Source organism: Ochotona curzoniae, unplaced genomic scaffold (genome assembly GCF_017591425.1).
Source record: "Ochotona curzoniae isolate NIBS_2020 unplaced genomic scaffold, NIBS_Ocur_1.0 scaffold_3208, whole genome shotgun sequence".
In the NCBI taxonomy this organism is placed as follows: domain Eukaryota; kingdom Metazoa; phylum Chordata; class Mammalia; order Lagomorpha; family Ochotonidae; genus Ochotona; species Ochotona curzoniae.
In genome coordinates, this window is record NW_024467106.1 from 10,313,830 (window position 1) to 10,328,079 (window position 14,250).

The 14,250-nt window shown below is 52.2% G+C and overlaps 1 protein-coding gene across 5 annotated transcripts in view; it reads right to left on the bottom strand.

Moving 5' to 3' along the window:
- Window positions 1–6,311: 6,311 nt before the first annotated feature.
- Window positions 6,312–14,250, bottom strand: part of GSN (gelsolin) — a 51,174-nt gene continuing 43,235 nt past the window's right edge. For all 5 annotated transcript variants that reach the window (XM_040963184.1, XM_040963182.1, XM_040963179.1 and 2 more), the window contains exons 10-17: window positions 13,690–13,823; window positions 11,768–11,858; window positions 10,567–10,737; window positions 10,031–10,205; window positions 9,280–9,404; window positions 9,010–9,087; window positions 7,440–7,500; window positions 6,312–6,694 (exon numbers count right to left, since the gene is read on the bottom strand). In XM_040963184.1, coding sequence (XP_040819118.1) covers window positions 6,525–6,694; window positions 7,440–7,500; window positions 9,010–9,087; window positions 9,280–9,404; window positions 10,031–10,205; window positions 10,567–10,737; window positions 11,768–11,858; window positions 13,690–13,823 — 1,005 coding nt within the window. In that variant the 3' untranslated portion in view covers window positions 6,312–6,524. The remainder of the gene's footprint in view (window positions 6,695–7,439; window positions 7,501–9,009; window positions 9,088–9,279; window positions 9,405–10,030; window positions 10,206–10,566; window positions 10,738–11,767; window positions 11,859–13,689; window positions 13,824–14,250) is intronic.

Below are 14,250 nucleotides of genomic sequence, written 5' to 3' on the forward strand. Positions count from 1 at the left end.
GCTGGCACCCCTGGCTGGCTTTAGCTTTGCTGGAAGTGATACCCTGGGGCTACAAGCGCCTACTGCCTTCCCTCAGAGCCTGAAGTGTGACGTTTCCCTAATGGCCATTTACCTTCTAAACCCACAGGTGTTTCACAACAATTCCCACCTGAACGTAGGCATTTGCTTCCCGTCCCTGTTAGATCAGAAGGAAATTCGAGATCAGTGAGGAAGCTGACCCTAACCCTTCCAAGACTCTGAGATTCCCTGTTATACAGATCCTTTTTATAACAAATATGTGCGTTTCTAACAGCTTCGAGCATTTTTTATGAGTAAACAATGTCCTCTGTGGCCTTTCAAGCTAGCTAAGTACTTGTTACAAAAGTACTTCTTTTTCCTAGCTTATGCCTGTTTTCACATATCAGGTCTTAAATAGTTTTATTTTTAATACAATTTTCTTTAAACAATTTTCTCTAAAATTGTTTCTATAAATAATTCTATACTCATTTGAATAGTTTGAAAGACTTTTTAAAAAAATCTTCAAAAAAGCCATTCTGTTTTACTCTCCGCATGCCGTTAACCCATCATGGTACTCTGAAATATCTTGTTAGCAGCAGCATTCACTACGCAGTATGAGGAATTCACAATATATGGGTGTGTAATGTCTGCTGAGCTTGGGCAAATATCCTCAAACCAGATGTCCGTGTAGACTGAGAATTTCCTGGCTTGCCCGCTCATCCTTTTTCCTGAAAGAGGAAGTAGTCTGCCCTCCTGGGTTATCGTTTCTTAGTCTGCCCTGTGAGTAAGCTGATGCCCACTCACACCCTGAGGAGTTTGGCATGTTTTCTCCTGTCGGGGCATCTGTCTGGTGTCATTTATAACACTGCTTCTTTGAGGTTCTGGGTTCTCCCAGAGACAAGAGAAATAGCTTCCTGCCCAATTCCACATGCTCGTGGCTGCCTCCTCTGCCAGCCCCAGCTTGTAGACGCCTCCCCCCGCCCACACACACACAGATCTCCTTTCCAAGCTGATTTTAGAAAGCCAGGGTTCCCAGCTGAGTTGACTAGAGGTCATGTGGTGTTTATATCTTGATGTTGGAAGCGATGCGTTCATCCACCGCACAGGGCAGCTTACCTTTCACCCCCACGAACCAGGAAACGCCTTCTTCTGGCCTAGGGTCTTCCTTTAGACTTTAGGTCATGGCGCCCTTATCTGCAGACACTCCACAGGCCATGCTTTTATGCCTGGAGAACTCAGAGCCCAGCAGGTTGCAATCAAATCTCTCGGTAGGAAGGAAGTGAGAGAGGAGCTCTGGGTGAAAGAGGCAGGGCTTGAGTCTTCCCACGGCGCCCTTCCCGACAGCACGCTCAATAAACTGTGCGGATGCTAACTCATATGCTTTGTATGTAATAAACTGTGGACATAATAAGCCATGGGTATGTTACCTCATTCGCTTTGGGTGATGGTTTCATTCCACCTGTTTCAGAAGTGGTGTGTCAGGCCCAGCGCGATAGCATTAGCGGTTAAGATCCTCCCTTGAACATGCCAGGATCCCATTTGTGCGCCAGTTCTAATCCCAGCAGCTCCACTTCCCATCCAGTTCCTTGCTTGTGGCCTGGGAAAGCAGTCGAGGAGAACCCAAAGCTTTGGGATCCTGCACCCATGTGGGAGACCTAGATGAAGCTCTGGGCTCCTGGCTTTGGATTGGCTCAGCTCCAGCTGTTGAGGCCGTTTGGGGAGTGAATCATTGGATGGAAAATCTTCCTCTCTGTCTCTCCTCCTTTCTGTATATCTGCCTTTCCAATAAAAGTAAATAAATCTAAAAAAAAAGAAGAAGAAGAAGAAGAAGAAGTGGTATCCCCACCCACCCCCAGTCCTGGGCCAGCAGCCTTGGCTTACCTGTAGACTCTGAGAGGAACAAAGAGGCTGTAGCCCACCCACTACCTCCCAATGTCCCCACACCCCTGGGGCGCCAACACTGCATTTGCCACGGCATGTCCCCACAAAGTCTAGACTGGATTCCTTTGCCTTGCCTTTTCCGCAAGCAGGACAGAAACCACTTCTTGGTTTCATTCAGCTAATTATACCAAAAACCAAAATCTTTACTTAAATAGAGAAATCTAGTGGAAAACCCCTAAGGTTTCCCTGTACCATCCAACTCTGACAAGCTGCCTGGACTCAATGAATTCCATTTGTGGAGCCCTAGTCACTCAGCCCTGTGCTCAAAACTTGCACATCTAGCCCATCATTTTATCCTCAAAGCAGCTTGATGACACAGAGACGTCATCACCCCCATTTCACAGATGAGAACGCTGATGCTGCAAGGTTCAGAGCTAGCCAAAGTCACATGGTCTGTAAGGAGCAGACCTGGGATTCAAACCCAGATGAACTGCCACTGGTGGCGAGGGCTCTTTAATGCATCCATCCACACACCAGGACCACCAGCCATTGTATATGTAGATCACAAGTTTTGAAGACTGTTGGAGTTCATACGATTTTGCATTCACACTCCAGCAGGCCTTAAACAAAATCTAGCTCAAGTTCAGTATAAATCAGGGAACTCAGGCACGTGTGACCCCAGCATACACCAGCACAATGGCCAGAGTGAGGAGAACCAAGGGTTCCACAGACGTTGAGCTTACGGCCTTTTCTCTGTGTATCTTGGGATCCCCGCAGTCTGAAGTCTTCCCACACTCACTACTGGCTTTCTAGGGTCAAACCCTTTTTATTTCTTCAAAGCAAGCCATGCTCTGATAAAATGTTTAAGATATGTTTCACATCTAAAACCCTATAAAGTAAGGGGCAGATGCTGTGTCACGTGAGGTTAAGCAGCTGCTTGTGACCCTGGCATCCCGTATGAGAGCTAGGAGAACCCTGGCTGCCCTAATGTGATCCAACTCCTTGCCGATGTGCCTGGGAAAGCAGCAGCAGATGGCTCAAATTCTTAGGCCCTGCCACCTGTGTGAGACACCTAAATGGGTCTCCAAGCACCCCTGGGCTGCGGGCAGTGGGGAAGAAAGCCAATAAATGGAAGGTTGCTCTCTCTCTTTCTTCTTCTCTAACTCTGCTTTTCAAATAAATAAATAAATACACCTTTAAAAATTAAGTGAAATACCACAAAGTGACAAATGAGGTTCTTTTAAAAATAGAAATACTACTAACCAGTCATGAAAGAGTTATAAGCAACACAGGCTGTACACCCAGCTGATTTCTCCATTTGCATCTAAGTGTGACTTTTATTACCGCTTTACAAATGGAACTGGAATCAGGTGTCTGTGAGATCACGGAAGTATCCCCAGGGTCCTACAACCCCCAACTTGAACATCAAAGTTCTGAAGTGCCATTCCGGCTACACCAACCGACCTGGGACGTGAACTTGTGATGCTTCCTGATGGTGAAGCTGCTCACCTCAGGTCGTCTGCTCTCCCCAGGCTGGGACTCACCTAACGGGCTCACAGTCGCCAACAAGATGCAGCCTTTTCCACCCACCTTACAGCCAGGAGTATTCTTGGAGAGAAAGGAAATTGCAGCCAGTACTAAAACTGGGGTTTTAGGAAGCTCTGGAAATCTAGTAGCTGTATTGAGCTGGGAAATCTCTCTAAAAGATTCTGGAAACAAAATGGCTAGAAATGAAGCCATCTGAATGTTACCAGGTGGCACAGGCATAGGACCTGTAGCAGTTAATAATTCTTGTTTCGAGCAACAGTTTGTCATCACAGATGCTGTGCCCCCAGTGGCCATCCACCTGCTTCCTGGGAACACAGGACTTCATCTAGCTCCCTCCCAACTATGGCTGGGAGTCACCCTGGTGCTGCTGGGAACTAAGCCCTTTGACTTTTTGTTTTGTTTTAAAAATTTCTTTTATTTGAGAGGCAGAGCTACAGAGAGAGGAAAAGAGTTAGAGAGAGAGAGAAATCTTTCATGACTGGTTCATTTCTCTACTGGTCACAATGGCATAGTTGGGTCAGACCAAAACCAGGAGCAAGGAGCTTCATCTGGGTCTCTCATGAGGGTTCAGGAGCCCAGGTATGTGGGCCATCTTCCATTGCTTTCCCACGGGCACTGGCAGGGAGCTGGATCTGAAGTGGAGCAACTGGGAATCAAACCAGTGCTCATGCGGGATGCCAGCCTTTAGGTGGTTAAGCCCCTTTTGTGTTTACTATGTTTGAGTGCATACAGCAGGTCAGATGTTGCACTAAACATGGCTTCCTTAAATCCTCAAAATGCTCCTCACTGGTAGACATTGCATTTATTTCCATCTTGCCACCCAGGAAGTCACAAAGATTGTGTGGCTAGTAGGATTCAACGGTGGATGAAGATTTGAGCCCAGGACTGCCTTGAAAGCCCAGCTATCAACCCTTGTAGGTTACCACCTCCAACTAGGTAATATGTTATTCATAAATAACTACTGTGGATACGTTCCAGGTCCACTACACAGGGCAGTCCACAGCAAGATGCTCCATGTCCTGTCTCCACGTACGAGAATTCAAAACAGAGACATCGATGAAGAGTAAGAATGGGACCAGGATTTATTTAAAAATATGAAAGAGCTAGAACACACTTAGAAATGAAATGAGCAGCCCTATAAGGTAAGAAATGTGCCCTACTCCATTCAGTCACCCTGTACTGGGTAGGGGTGGCACCCTGCCGTGAATGCAAACAGGGTAGAGTTGGAGCAATGTTCAGCACACATGGCAGCTTTGGGCAGATTTGTGGCATCAACAACAGATCTCAGAATTCATCAGCTCATCACAGTGTCTTTATGGTGGAGGGCGTACAGGTACATCATCAGAAACTGGATGTGCTGAATTGGCCTGGAAGGGGTGGCGTGATTTAACAATGCAGGGATAAGGCACCAAAACTACAGGAAAGTTCTCTACTCCTTTATCCTTTGCTGACTCTCTGCCTAGTACATATCATTACCCTTTTGCTGGTGGAAAATTTGAGAGTCAGGGAAATATCTTTTTTAAATGTGCATCTCTAATGCCTAACACAAATATAGAATACCCAGTGAAACCAAATTGCCCAACATGGAACACAGAATCTGAGCCCAGGCCAACCTGTTCCTAAAAGACAGCCCTTTGACACTGGTCATCATATTTCACAATGGCTTCTCCATTGCAAGATTTAATAAAATCTAAAGCTGCCAGGAAAACGTGTGGTTGAAAGATGTACTTCCGGAGTCTCTCTTTAGTGTTTAGGAAAAAGTCTGTTGCCCCAACCAATGTCTTATTCAGAGCATTGTGGACCGACCTCGTTCCCAGTGAAGAATGTCTGGGCAGGTGCCCAGCGAGCAGACCTCGACCAGCATCCAGGAAGTGCCCTGACTTTGTCCAGACAGGCCTCTGCCTGCCTGTGGCAAAAACCCTAGCAGCTTCAAGTGATGTCCTGCTATTGTTCCAGCACTTTCCATTTGTTCAGTGCTTGCTTTGCCCCTGAAAGCAAGCCTTCGGGGATTACAAGGCTGATTCCAAGCTCCCTGGCATGGCAAGGTCCCTGGCCACTCCAAGTTTCTGGGTCTGGCACCCTGCTTCTGCTCCAGCCTTGATGGGCTGCCTGGCCTCGAGGGTCCACGGCTCTCACCAGCACCACCTGCCCCCGTACCTGCTGCACTTCTGCATGGAATGATTGATCTTGCCCCCGCGCCTCACTGGGGACATTTCTTCTCTGCCAGCCTCAGCAGTCTCTCGGGGTAGGGCTCCTGAGGAATCCACGCTTTGAAAAAGTTCCCTGGGTGATCTCGGTGATCAGTCAGCTTTGGAAATGACAAGATAAACACGTGTATACACACATGCACACACACTCACGCACATACAGCCTCCCACCCCATGAACTTCCTGTGGGTTTTGGCTCTAGAATCCCACACATGCGAGTCTTCCCTGCAAAACCAGGACAGGAGCAGAGTGGGGTGGTTGGTGCAGAATAAGGGCAGGAAACATGAGAAGCGACTTGGGAGGGTCCGGCAAGGCACAGGGTCTGTGCTGCACCAAGTTCCTCACACCTGTTTGGTGGCAAATGTGCCAAATGGGGGTGTTGGAACCTCCTGAACATTCAGCACCCATGGGTCCTTAAGGGACACAGAGGAGTCACCCTGGCAGGCCCCCCACAACTGTGGTTCCTGTGACGGTGCTGTGTCTGCCTCCTGGAGTATGGGTTTGACGTCCTGGTGGGGGCGTGGCTGGTGTACAGGCACCCAGGTTCATGCAGACACACAGGCCTGTGGGCTCTCTGACGCACCAGGACTCCCCACACAGGACAACAGCTGTGCGGAACACCCCACTAGCTAGGGGCTGGCAAGCCAGTGAGAGAGCAGATCAACCACACAAGACCAGCACACTTCAAAAGGCTTTTATTGTATCTCATTTCCAAAGCACAGATACTACAGACAATTTTGCAAGGACCCTGAAGTTTTGCAGGGCTGTTTTTGGCTACTATTAAAAAAAAAGGTAAAAGAATCACACACACACACACACACCCGCAGTTCTCTTGGAGACATGGACAGTTCTAAAAGGCACTGACTGGTGACTCGGGTGGCCCTGGCCTTCTTAGGCAGCCAGCTCAGCCAGGGCCCTGTCCAGGGGGTCCACAGACCAGTAGTCGTCATCCCAGCCCAGGAACCAGCCCACAAAGGAGGGCGGCTCAAAGCCTTGCTTCACCACCGTGATGGGCGTCCGCCTGTCCCGATTCGCTGGGTCTGTCTCGATGTAGCGCTTGGCTGCAGACACAGGTGGGAAAGAGAAGCCCCAGGAATCCTCAGTGCCTCCCTCGCCAGGGGCTCAGGGCAGGGGCAGCCGAAGAGCACGGTCTGGGTCCAATTGTCCCTGCTTCCCCACCCCTGGCCTGGACACCAGCAGCCTGCCCTGGAGCTAGTGGCACCCTATGGGTGCTCCCCCAGCCTGCCTGGAAGGCACAGCATAGGCATCCCTGCTTCCTAACACTTGCATCCCTCTTTGGATGGAGCAGCCCACACCTTCAGTGGGAAGATATTAAAGAACCTGTCTTGGGGTTCCCAGCCTGCTATCCAGCTGTACGCTGCAGTAACTGTCAAAGATCTGCTTTTCAGCACTGAGTCCTGAGAGGTGCAGGCCTGGGGAGTTCTGGGGGTCACATATCCAGTCCTTTCTTGACCTGCTCCGTTTCCAACCTGGGCCGGTTCACCCCTCCTTAGGCAACCTGGTGGTCCCCCGCTCCCGGGAGGTCACCATTTTGATGCCGAACTTAGTGCGGACACCCGATCGGCATAGCGCACTACAGCCCAGAACTCCTGGACTCAAGCGATCCTCCGGCCTCAGCCTCCCGAGTAGCTGGGACTACAGGCGCGCGCCACCGCGCCCGGCTATCCAGTCCTTTCTTACCGGCCATGGAGGAGTGAGTCCCCGCACCCTCTCCTGATGCCCTGCCCCAGAAGCTGCTGCTCCCACTCGGCAGACAGCGGAGCCCAGGAACCCTCGAGTCCTCACCTGAGGTCAAGGCTTCGGTCTTTTCCTCTTCCTGGGAGTCCTTTCCAACCCACACAAAGACCTGGAACGTGATGGGAAAAGAGTCAGACATGAGCTGCGCTGGACAGTCACTGCCTCGAGGCAGCACCGGCAGCAGGTGGCAGCCTAGGCCAAGCCTTGGGCAAGGACTGGAAAGATGGGAAGACAGCAATGGGAGACCTCCAAATGCCGTCTGGCCATCCACCAGCCTGGCCTGGCCGGCTGTCTTTCTCAGCAGCTGATAACATAAACCTCCAGTTACAATTTCTCTTGGAAACTTGGATCCGACAGCCCTGGGCTGCCATGGTCACATGACTAAAGCTGAGTGACCCTACACAGAGGAGTTCCACTTTGCCTCAGGCCTCACCATGCCATCAAGTCTCCCCATCTCAGCCTGCTTCACCCATTGCTGCCACCAGCCAGGTGTCATCAGACATTGAGTGACACATCCCTCTCTCACATTCTGTGAATTAACTCTTCCAAGACATTTTTGTTCAACAAATGAGCAGAGACAGTCTCATGTATTCACTCAGCCTTCACAGTGTCAGTTCCCATGTGTCTTGGTCAACCTGGGTCTCACACTTGGAATTTAAAAACAGCTCAGGCCCACGACCACCATTTTGGGTCTTAGGAACAAGTTCTATGGCATGCAAAGGAGCACCTGGCACAGACAGCATGACATCAAACGACAGAATACCAGACTCAGCCGCTCTCGCTAGCTTGCAAACAAGTTCCCTCCTGGACCGGAAGCCCTTCTCTGGCAGGTGTGACGTCTACTTGGCCTATCACAGAACTGACTCCCAACACGATGCATCTGCTGCAAGCCCTGGTGCCTGATAAATGCTGACTGAGTGAAAGAATTAACACAGGAGCTAGCAGACTCAGGGACCCACAGAACCACCTGTGACTACAGTGGGGCGGCTAGAGATGCAAAAGCCAGTTGGATGATCCTGTGAAGAAGCCACTGGCCCCGGCCTTCGTGGCCAGTTATTCACTAACCCTTAGAACTCAGCGAATAGTCAGGTTGGTCATGAGGATTGTTCATGTCCTGGCACCCCCACTGGGCCCCACAAGGGCAGGGCATCACTGTCTGCTTGGCTTCACTGCTCCTTTCCACAACAGAGAGCATGTGGCACAGAGCAGGGACACCATTAATACTGTCTCAATGAATGGACAGCACTTCCCCTACCAAGTCCTACACCCTAGCTTTCCCTAGGAAAATCAGAGGATCCTCAGCCACCTCCAAACCTACAGGTGACACCAGGCCACCCATGCCTGCCAGGAGTGTCAGTGTAACCACTGAGAAAACCAGAAGGCCACCTGGTGGGTGCTTTCATGCTGCCTGGACTTTCAAGGTGGTGCCCCCTGCCAGGCTGGCATCATCACTGCCATGTGACAGGTGAAGAAACGGAGACTCCGAGAGGAGGAGCAGCTTGCAGCAGCTGCGCCTGCTGTGCCTCCTCTGGGCCTCGGGCAGTCATCCTAAGGCTGCCCGGCTAGCTTCTTCTCTCCCTCTTGCAGGGAAAACCTCCACCTGCCCTCCCTCACTCACCTGGTCCCAGGTGTCCAGGAGCATGACGTCATCGGTTGCCAGGTCTTCCTGCATGAGCTCGCCAGGAACCTCTTCAATCTGGGAGGGAACAGATATGATGAGAGAGGTGTCAGCAAGACTCGCTTGCTCCCTCTCCGAGGTGGGCATCCTCTGGGCCAAGTGGGATGGGCCCATGTCAGGGGGTGGGGCACTGCTTCCTTCCTGCAGCCACTTCCTGGCCCTGCCCCACTCCCTCCCGGTGCCTCCCAAGGTGTCTGCCAGGGTGCTCACCACGAAGCGGCCAATCTTGTTGGAGCAGGCAAAGAGGCGAGGGGGGTGGGCGTCCATCTTCTTGTCCTTGAGCCGCGGGGACGTGCGGTAGGCGGCCTTCCCGCCCAGGGCCTCCCAAAAGGCATCTGTTGAGGGTGGGGGAGGCCACACCAGCTGCCTAGGGCTGCCCAGGGTCCTCTCGCAGACCACATTGGCCCTGGGAGACCCTGCTAACAGCTCTAAAACCCCAGGGGTCTAGGGGAGCCAGAGGTGATGAAAGAGAGTCCCCGTGAGGACCAACCTGGCAGCAGACACACAGCTAACGCAAACTCTGGCGTGAGGTTGACAACGGCATCATTGCAGGATGGGGACAGTTATTCCCTCTCAGCTCAGAGAGGCTAAGCAACTCCTCCAAGGCCACAGAGCTGATAAATGGTAAAACCAGGAAGCTCCTCTGGTTGGCCTCCAGTCCCCAGATTCCCATTCTACCCACTCCTTTTCTGCTCTATCCATGTGTGGCTACTGGGATTTAAATTCATTCTAATGAAACACAATTAAGTCTTGTTCCGGGACCAGCACTGTGGCACAGCAAGCTTAGCTGCTACATGCAAAGCCAACATCCCACATGGAAATCCCAGACATGGAAGCCACTGTCCCTCAGACGCTGTTAGTGCTGCCTTCTAGCAAGCAACCGCCTCCTCCAGCAGCCCTCCCAGATTGCACCAGCCCACTCTGAGCTCTCTTGGGAGCACAACCCGACCCCAGCTCCTACCTGGCTCGCTGCCTTCGGCCACCTGCACTGGCTGGGCCCTCAGCACCTTGAGCAGCTCCTGGGCCCCTGTCTTCTCTGCCTCGCTTGCTCCAGCTCCCACCCACAGGTAGGCGGCCGATGGGGTTTTCAGGACAAAGGCGTCGTTGGAGTTGAGTGCACCGGCCTTGGGGAGGACCTGGGAGGGCAGTGTGTGTCAGTCAGGAAGCTGTCCATCGGGAGAGAGCTTGCCGCAGAGCCAGCTCCTAGACAGGGTCCTACGGGAGCTCATCCCAGCAGAGCCTGAGTCATAGGCCAAGGGACCGTGGCTGCACGGAACGCAACCAGAAACGGTATCCACATTGTCCAGCATGTTCCGCATTAAAGGTAGTGACCTGCCCATCATGGAAGGCATGCAATGGAAATTGGGGAGAAACCTAAAACGGATAATCTTGCTGCCAGGGCTCCTCAATCCTGCACCCCAGGACCTCATTTTGCCCGTGAAGCCAGGAGATACAGGAGGGGCAAGGCCTCCTGTGGGTTGGGGATCTGTACCTTACCTCCACAGCTCGTGTGGCACCGGAGCTGCTGGCCCGGACCTGGAAGAGGCGCGTGCTGGCAGGAGTCGTCTGGCCGCCCTCACGGGAGGTGCCACCCTTGTAGATAATCATGGGCTTCCCGCCGAACAGGCTCATGAGGTGGGCAGGCTCCTTGCCTTGGACCACACGGCTCTGGGAGGGACACAGAAGGGGAGATGGGGAAGCTGGGATGGGTATCTGGCCTCCTCTGTGAGGTGGCCCTGTCACCCTCCAGGGCCTCATGTGACAGCGAGCAAGACCTCTCAACCAGCAATCCTTCCATTTCAACTTTACCTCCAGCAACTTCCTGTCCTTCTCAGGATCAAGGTCAAGTGTGGCCTCTAGCTGCTGTGGCCCCTCCAAGCACCCCTCCAGCCTCCTGTCAAGGTGCCTTCTCCCTCACGCTCCCTCCTGCCTCAGGGCCTTTGTACACACAGTCTTCCTGCGACCTGGAAGGTGCTTTCCTTCACTCCTTGCCTGGCCAACTCCTATGCATCCGTGAGGCCTCAGCTGAGGCGTCTGCTCCTCTGAAGGAGCCTCATCAAAGAAGCAAGGGGCCTGCCATGCCAAGCATGGCTCTAGATACTTCCCAAATGCCACCTCTTAGTCCGCACAGCAGCCCTGGAGATGGGGTATTGCTGGGATTTCCATTTTGAGAACACAGGTGCACAAGGGTCCTAAGTGACTGCCCAAGTTACCCTCAGGGAGTCAGGATTCAACTCCAGAGGGCTGGCTCACAGCCATGCTCTGAGCTGCTCTGCCACGTGGCCTCTGCCATAGGTCCAAGCGTCTTCACTCTGCATGCGTCACAGTGTGTGACTACATGTCCTTGGGTGTCTCTGTTGAGTGTCTATCTCTCCTGGTATGTAAAGCTCTTCAGCACATTGGTAGTGTCTGTGGGTTCCATGGTTGCTGATGCAGTGCAAGGCACGATGGATGGGTGGGTGGGTGGGTGGGTGGGTGGGTGGGTGGATGGATGGATGGATGGATGGATGGATAGATGGGTGGATGGGTAGATGGATGGATGGATGGGTAGATGGATGGATGGATGGGTGGATGAATGGGTAGAGGGATGGATAAGTGAGTAAATGGCTGGTTAATGGATGGAACGGATGGATGGATAGTCAGGGATGAGTTACCAGAGGGACAAGCTGTAGGCCAGAGAGGCAGTGGACTGGCTCACCTGGACAGGGGTCCCTCCTAGCTCCTCATCCAGTTGGGCAGTCAAGATGGCAGACGCAGCAACCTCATCCTGGGTAGACTGGGCCCCCTGCCTGAAAGAGGAAGCAAGACTCAGTCCTGGGCCTGCGACACCCACTCACCCCTACATTTACAGACAACAAAACTGAGACCCTGAAGGAAAGAGAGCACGGCCAGACCAAACCAACACTTCTCTCTCAGCTGCGCCATCATCCTACATAGGCTGGACTTCAACCTCAGTGTGGTGCTCAGGGGACTGGCTGGTCATCCACACTGGACAGCCACGGCCTGGCCTGGAATCTGAGAAGTGGAAAATGGCCAGGACGCTTTGCAGCTCAGAAAGGGGCAAGTGTGACATGAGCTCATTTTGGGGACCAAGGTGTCAGCTGATTCAGCCCCAGAGGGTTACACTGATCGCAGAGTCCCTGGAGACTTCCCTGAGGGGGAAGTGGGGCTTTCTGCTCCGCCCCTTGCTGCTCCAGCTGATTTCCCATAAACGCAAACGTTACTTGAGTGAACAAGCAGAATCTGACACATCTACATGCCAATACAGCTAGTTTTCTTGTTTGTTTTAAACCCTAAGCACGCGCACATGCCCAGTACACAAACACAGTACTTTTGAAAGTCTGAGGCTGTCAGGTTTTGACAGCCTGTCTCCAGGCCAACTGATCAGAACCCTTGCAAAGTGGCAAGGTTATAAAAGAAAAGGGAAGGCGAGGCATTCTGTCATTGACACAAGGAAGAACAGCGCTGTGAGGGCCCCAGGGTGGTCCCAAGACCAGGAAGGGGCATTTGTGGGGATAGTCAGGCCAAGTGCACAATGTTGTAGCAGAACAGAACAGAGTCAAACCCGGGATCCATGAGAACTATTTGAACAATTCCTGTAACTTTTCAGCAAGCCTAAAACAATCTCAAAACAAAAGGTTAAACACACACACACACACTCTCACACACACACAGAAACCTGGTTGCCAAATCCATTTTTTTAAAAAAAGTTTGAGATAGTATAGTAAGAGAAATACAAACTACAACACCTGGAGACAGCAATTTTTTAACCTGTCAGGTGGAGCCCTGAGCTGTGGGTGGGGGAGGCGGCCTTCTCATTTACTGCTGATGGGAATGCAGAGCGCTATAAACACAGCCAGCAAGGGAAACGCTATCTATCCAAGGGACAAGCATTGACTCTTTGGCCCAGAAAATGCCCCTCTGGGCACTGCTCAAAATGATGTTTGCCTAAGGATGCTAACCACAGCGAGGCCCCCGCCCCCAGGGCTGGACTCTGGATCCACCCTCACCTGCCTGCCTCAGCCCCACGTGTTTGTTAAGTAACCCACTCAGAGAAATGCTGCAGACACAGGTCTCCAGGAAGTGCTCTGAACACAGGATGAGGCCCACGCCCCCGCTGTGGCGTGCTGCCTGCTGGGTGAGGAAGGGGGAGGACTAGGCACAGGGTCAGTTACGGATATTTGCATAAAGCTTTACTGGAAAGACACACCGGAAAATATCAGAGCAGTTCCCTACAAATGGGTGGGGTTTGGTGACTGCGGAAAACAGAAACAGCGGGTCGGGGAGGATTTCCCAACCTTTCTATTCTGTTATGATGTTTGAACCATACCAAGGCATTCTCTGTTGTTTCAAAGGATTTTAACACGGAAGACCCCTGTGGGAGGGGAGACCCTGGTGTGAACAACGCCTGGCATGATCTTGTAGAAGGTATGTCCTTCCAATGGACGTGTACTGTTTGGATAAGAATCATTGAAAAGCTATTTGGAGAAATGAGACAGTGGTGTTGCTCCATGGATGACAGCCTTGCCAAGAATGTGGCTGACCATACCCTACGCCCATCCCTTGTAGCCATGCTCAGGACCCAGCCAGTGTACCCCTCACCACCCCCAGGCCCCTCACCAGTTGTAGATGATCTGGCCCTGGCGGCCACCGTGGCGGTAGTTGTACAGGATGATGTAGCTGTCTCCGCCGTAGAACTGTCCGTATGTCGCAGGGTCCACAGGAACCTTGTTGGAGCCCTCAATCCTCCAGATCTGCCAGGGCAAAGCCAAGGTCAGTCCCTGCCCCACCCCCAGTTCAGTCCGCCTGGGAAGCACAGAATGGTGCATCAGGAGCAGACAATGGTTGCCTGTTTCCCAAGTTTGTCATTGGTCATTGGGCCCACATGGAACTTAAAAACTCTACCCAACTCACACAGCTCCCAGCAGGTGGCACTGGGACAGAATCCTAGGCTTCCTGCTGCGGTGCCATCAGCACACAGGAAACATTCCAGCAACTCCTCGTGAATGCAGCACGAGGAGGGCTCACAGCCAGACCAGACCCAAAGAAGGTTCCACCCCCTTATGGGGAATGATCTTAGCAAGTTGTGGGACCTCTCTGAGCCTCATCTTCCTCACGTGGTAACAGTGCCTACGGGACTGGCATTTAGCCTGGCAGCTACAATGCCCTCAGTCCGTGTCA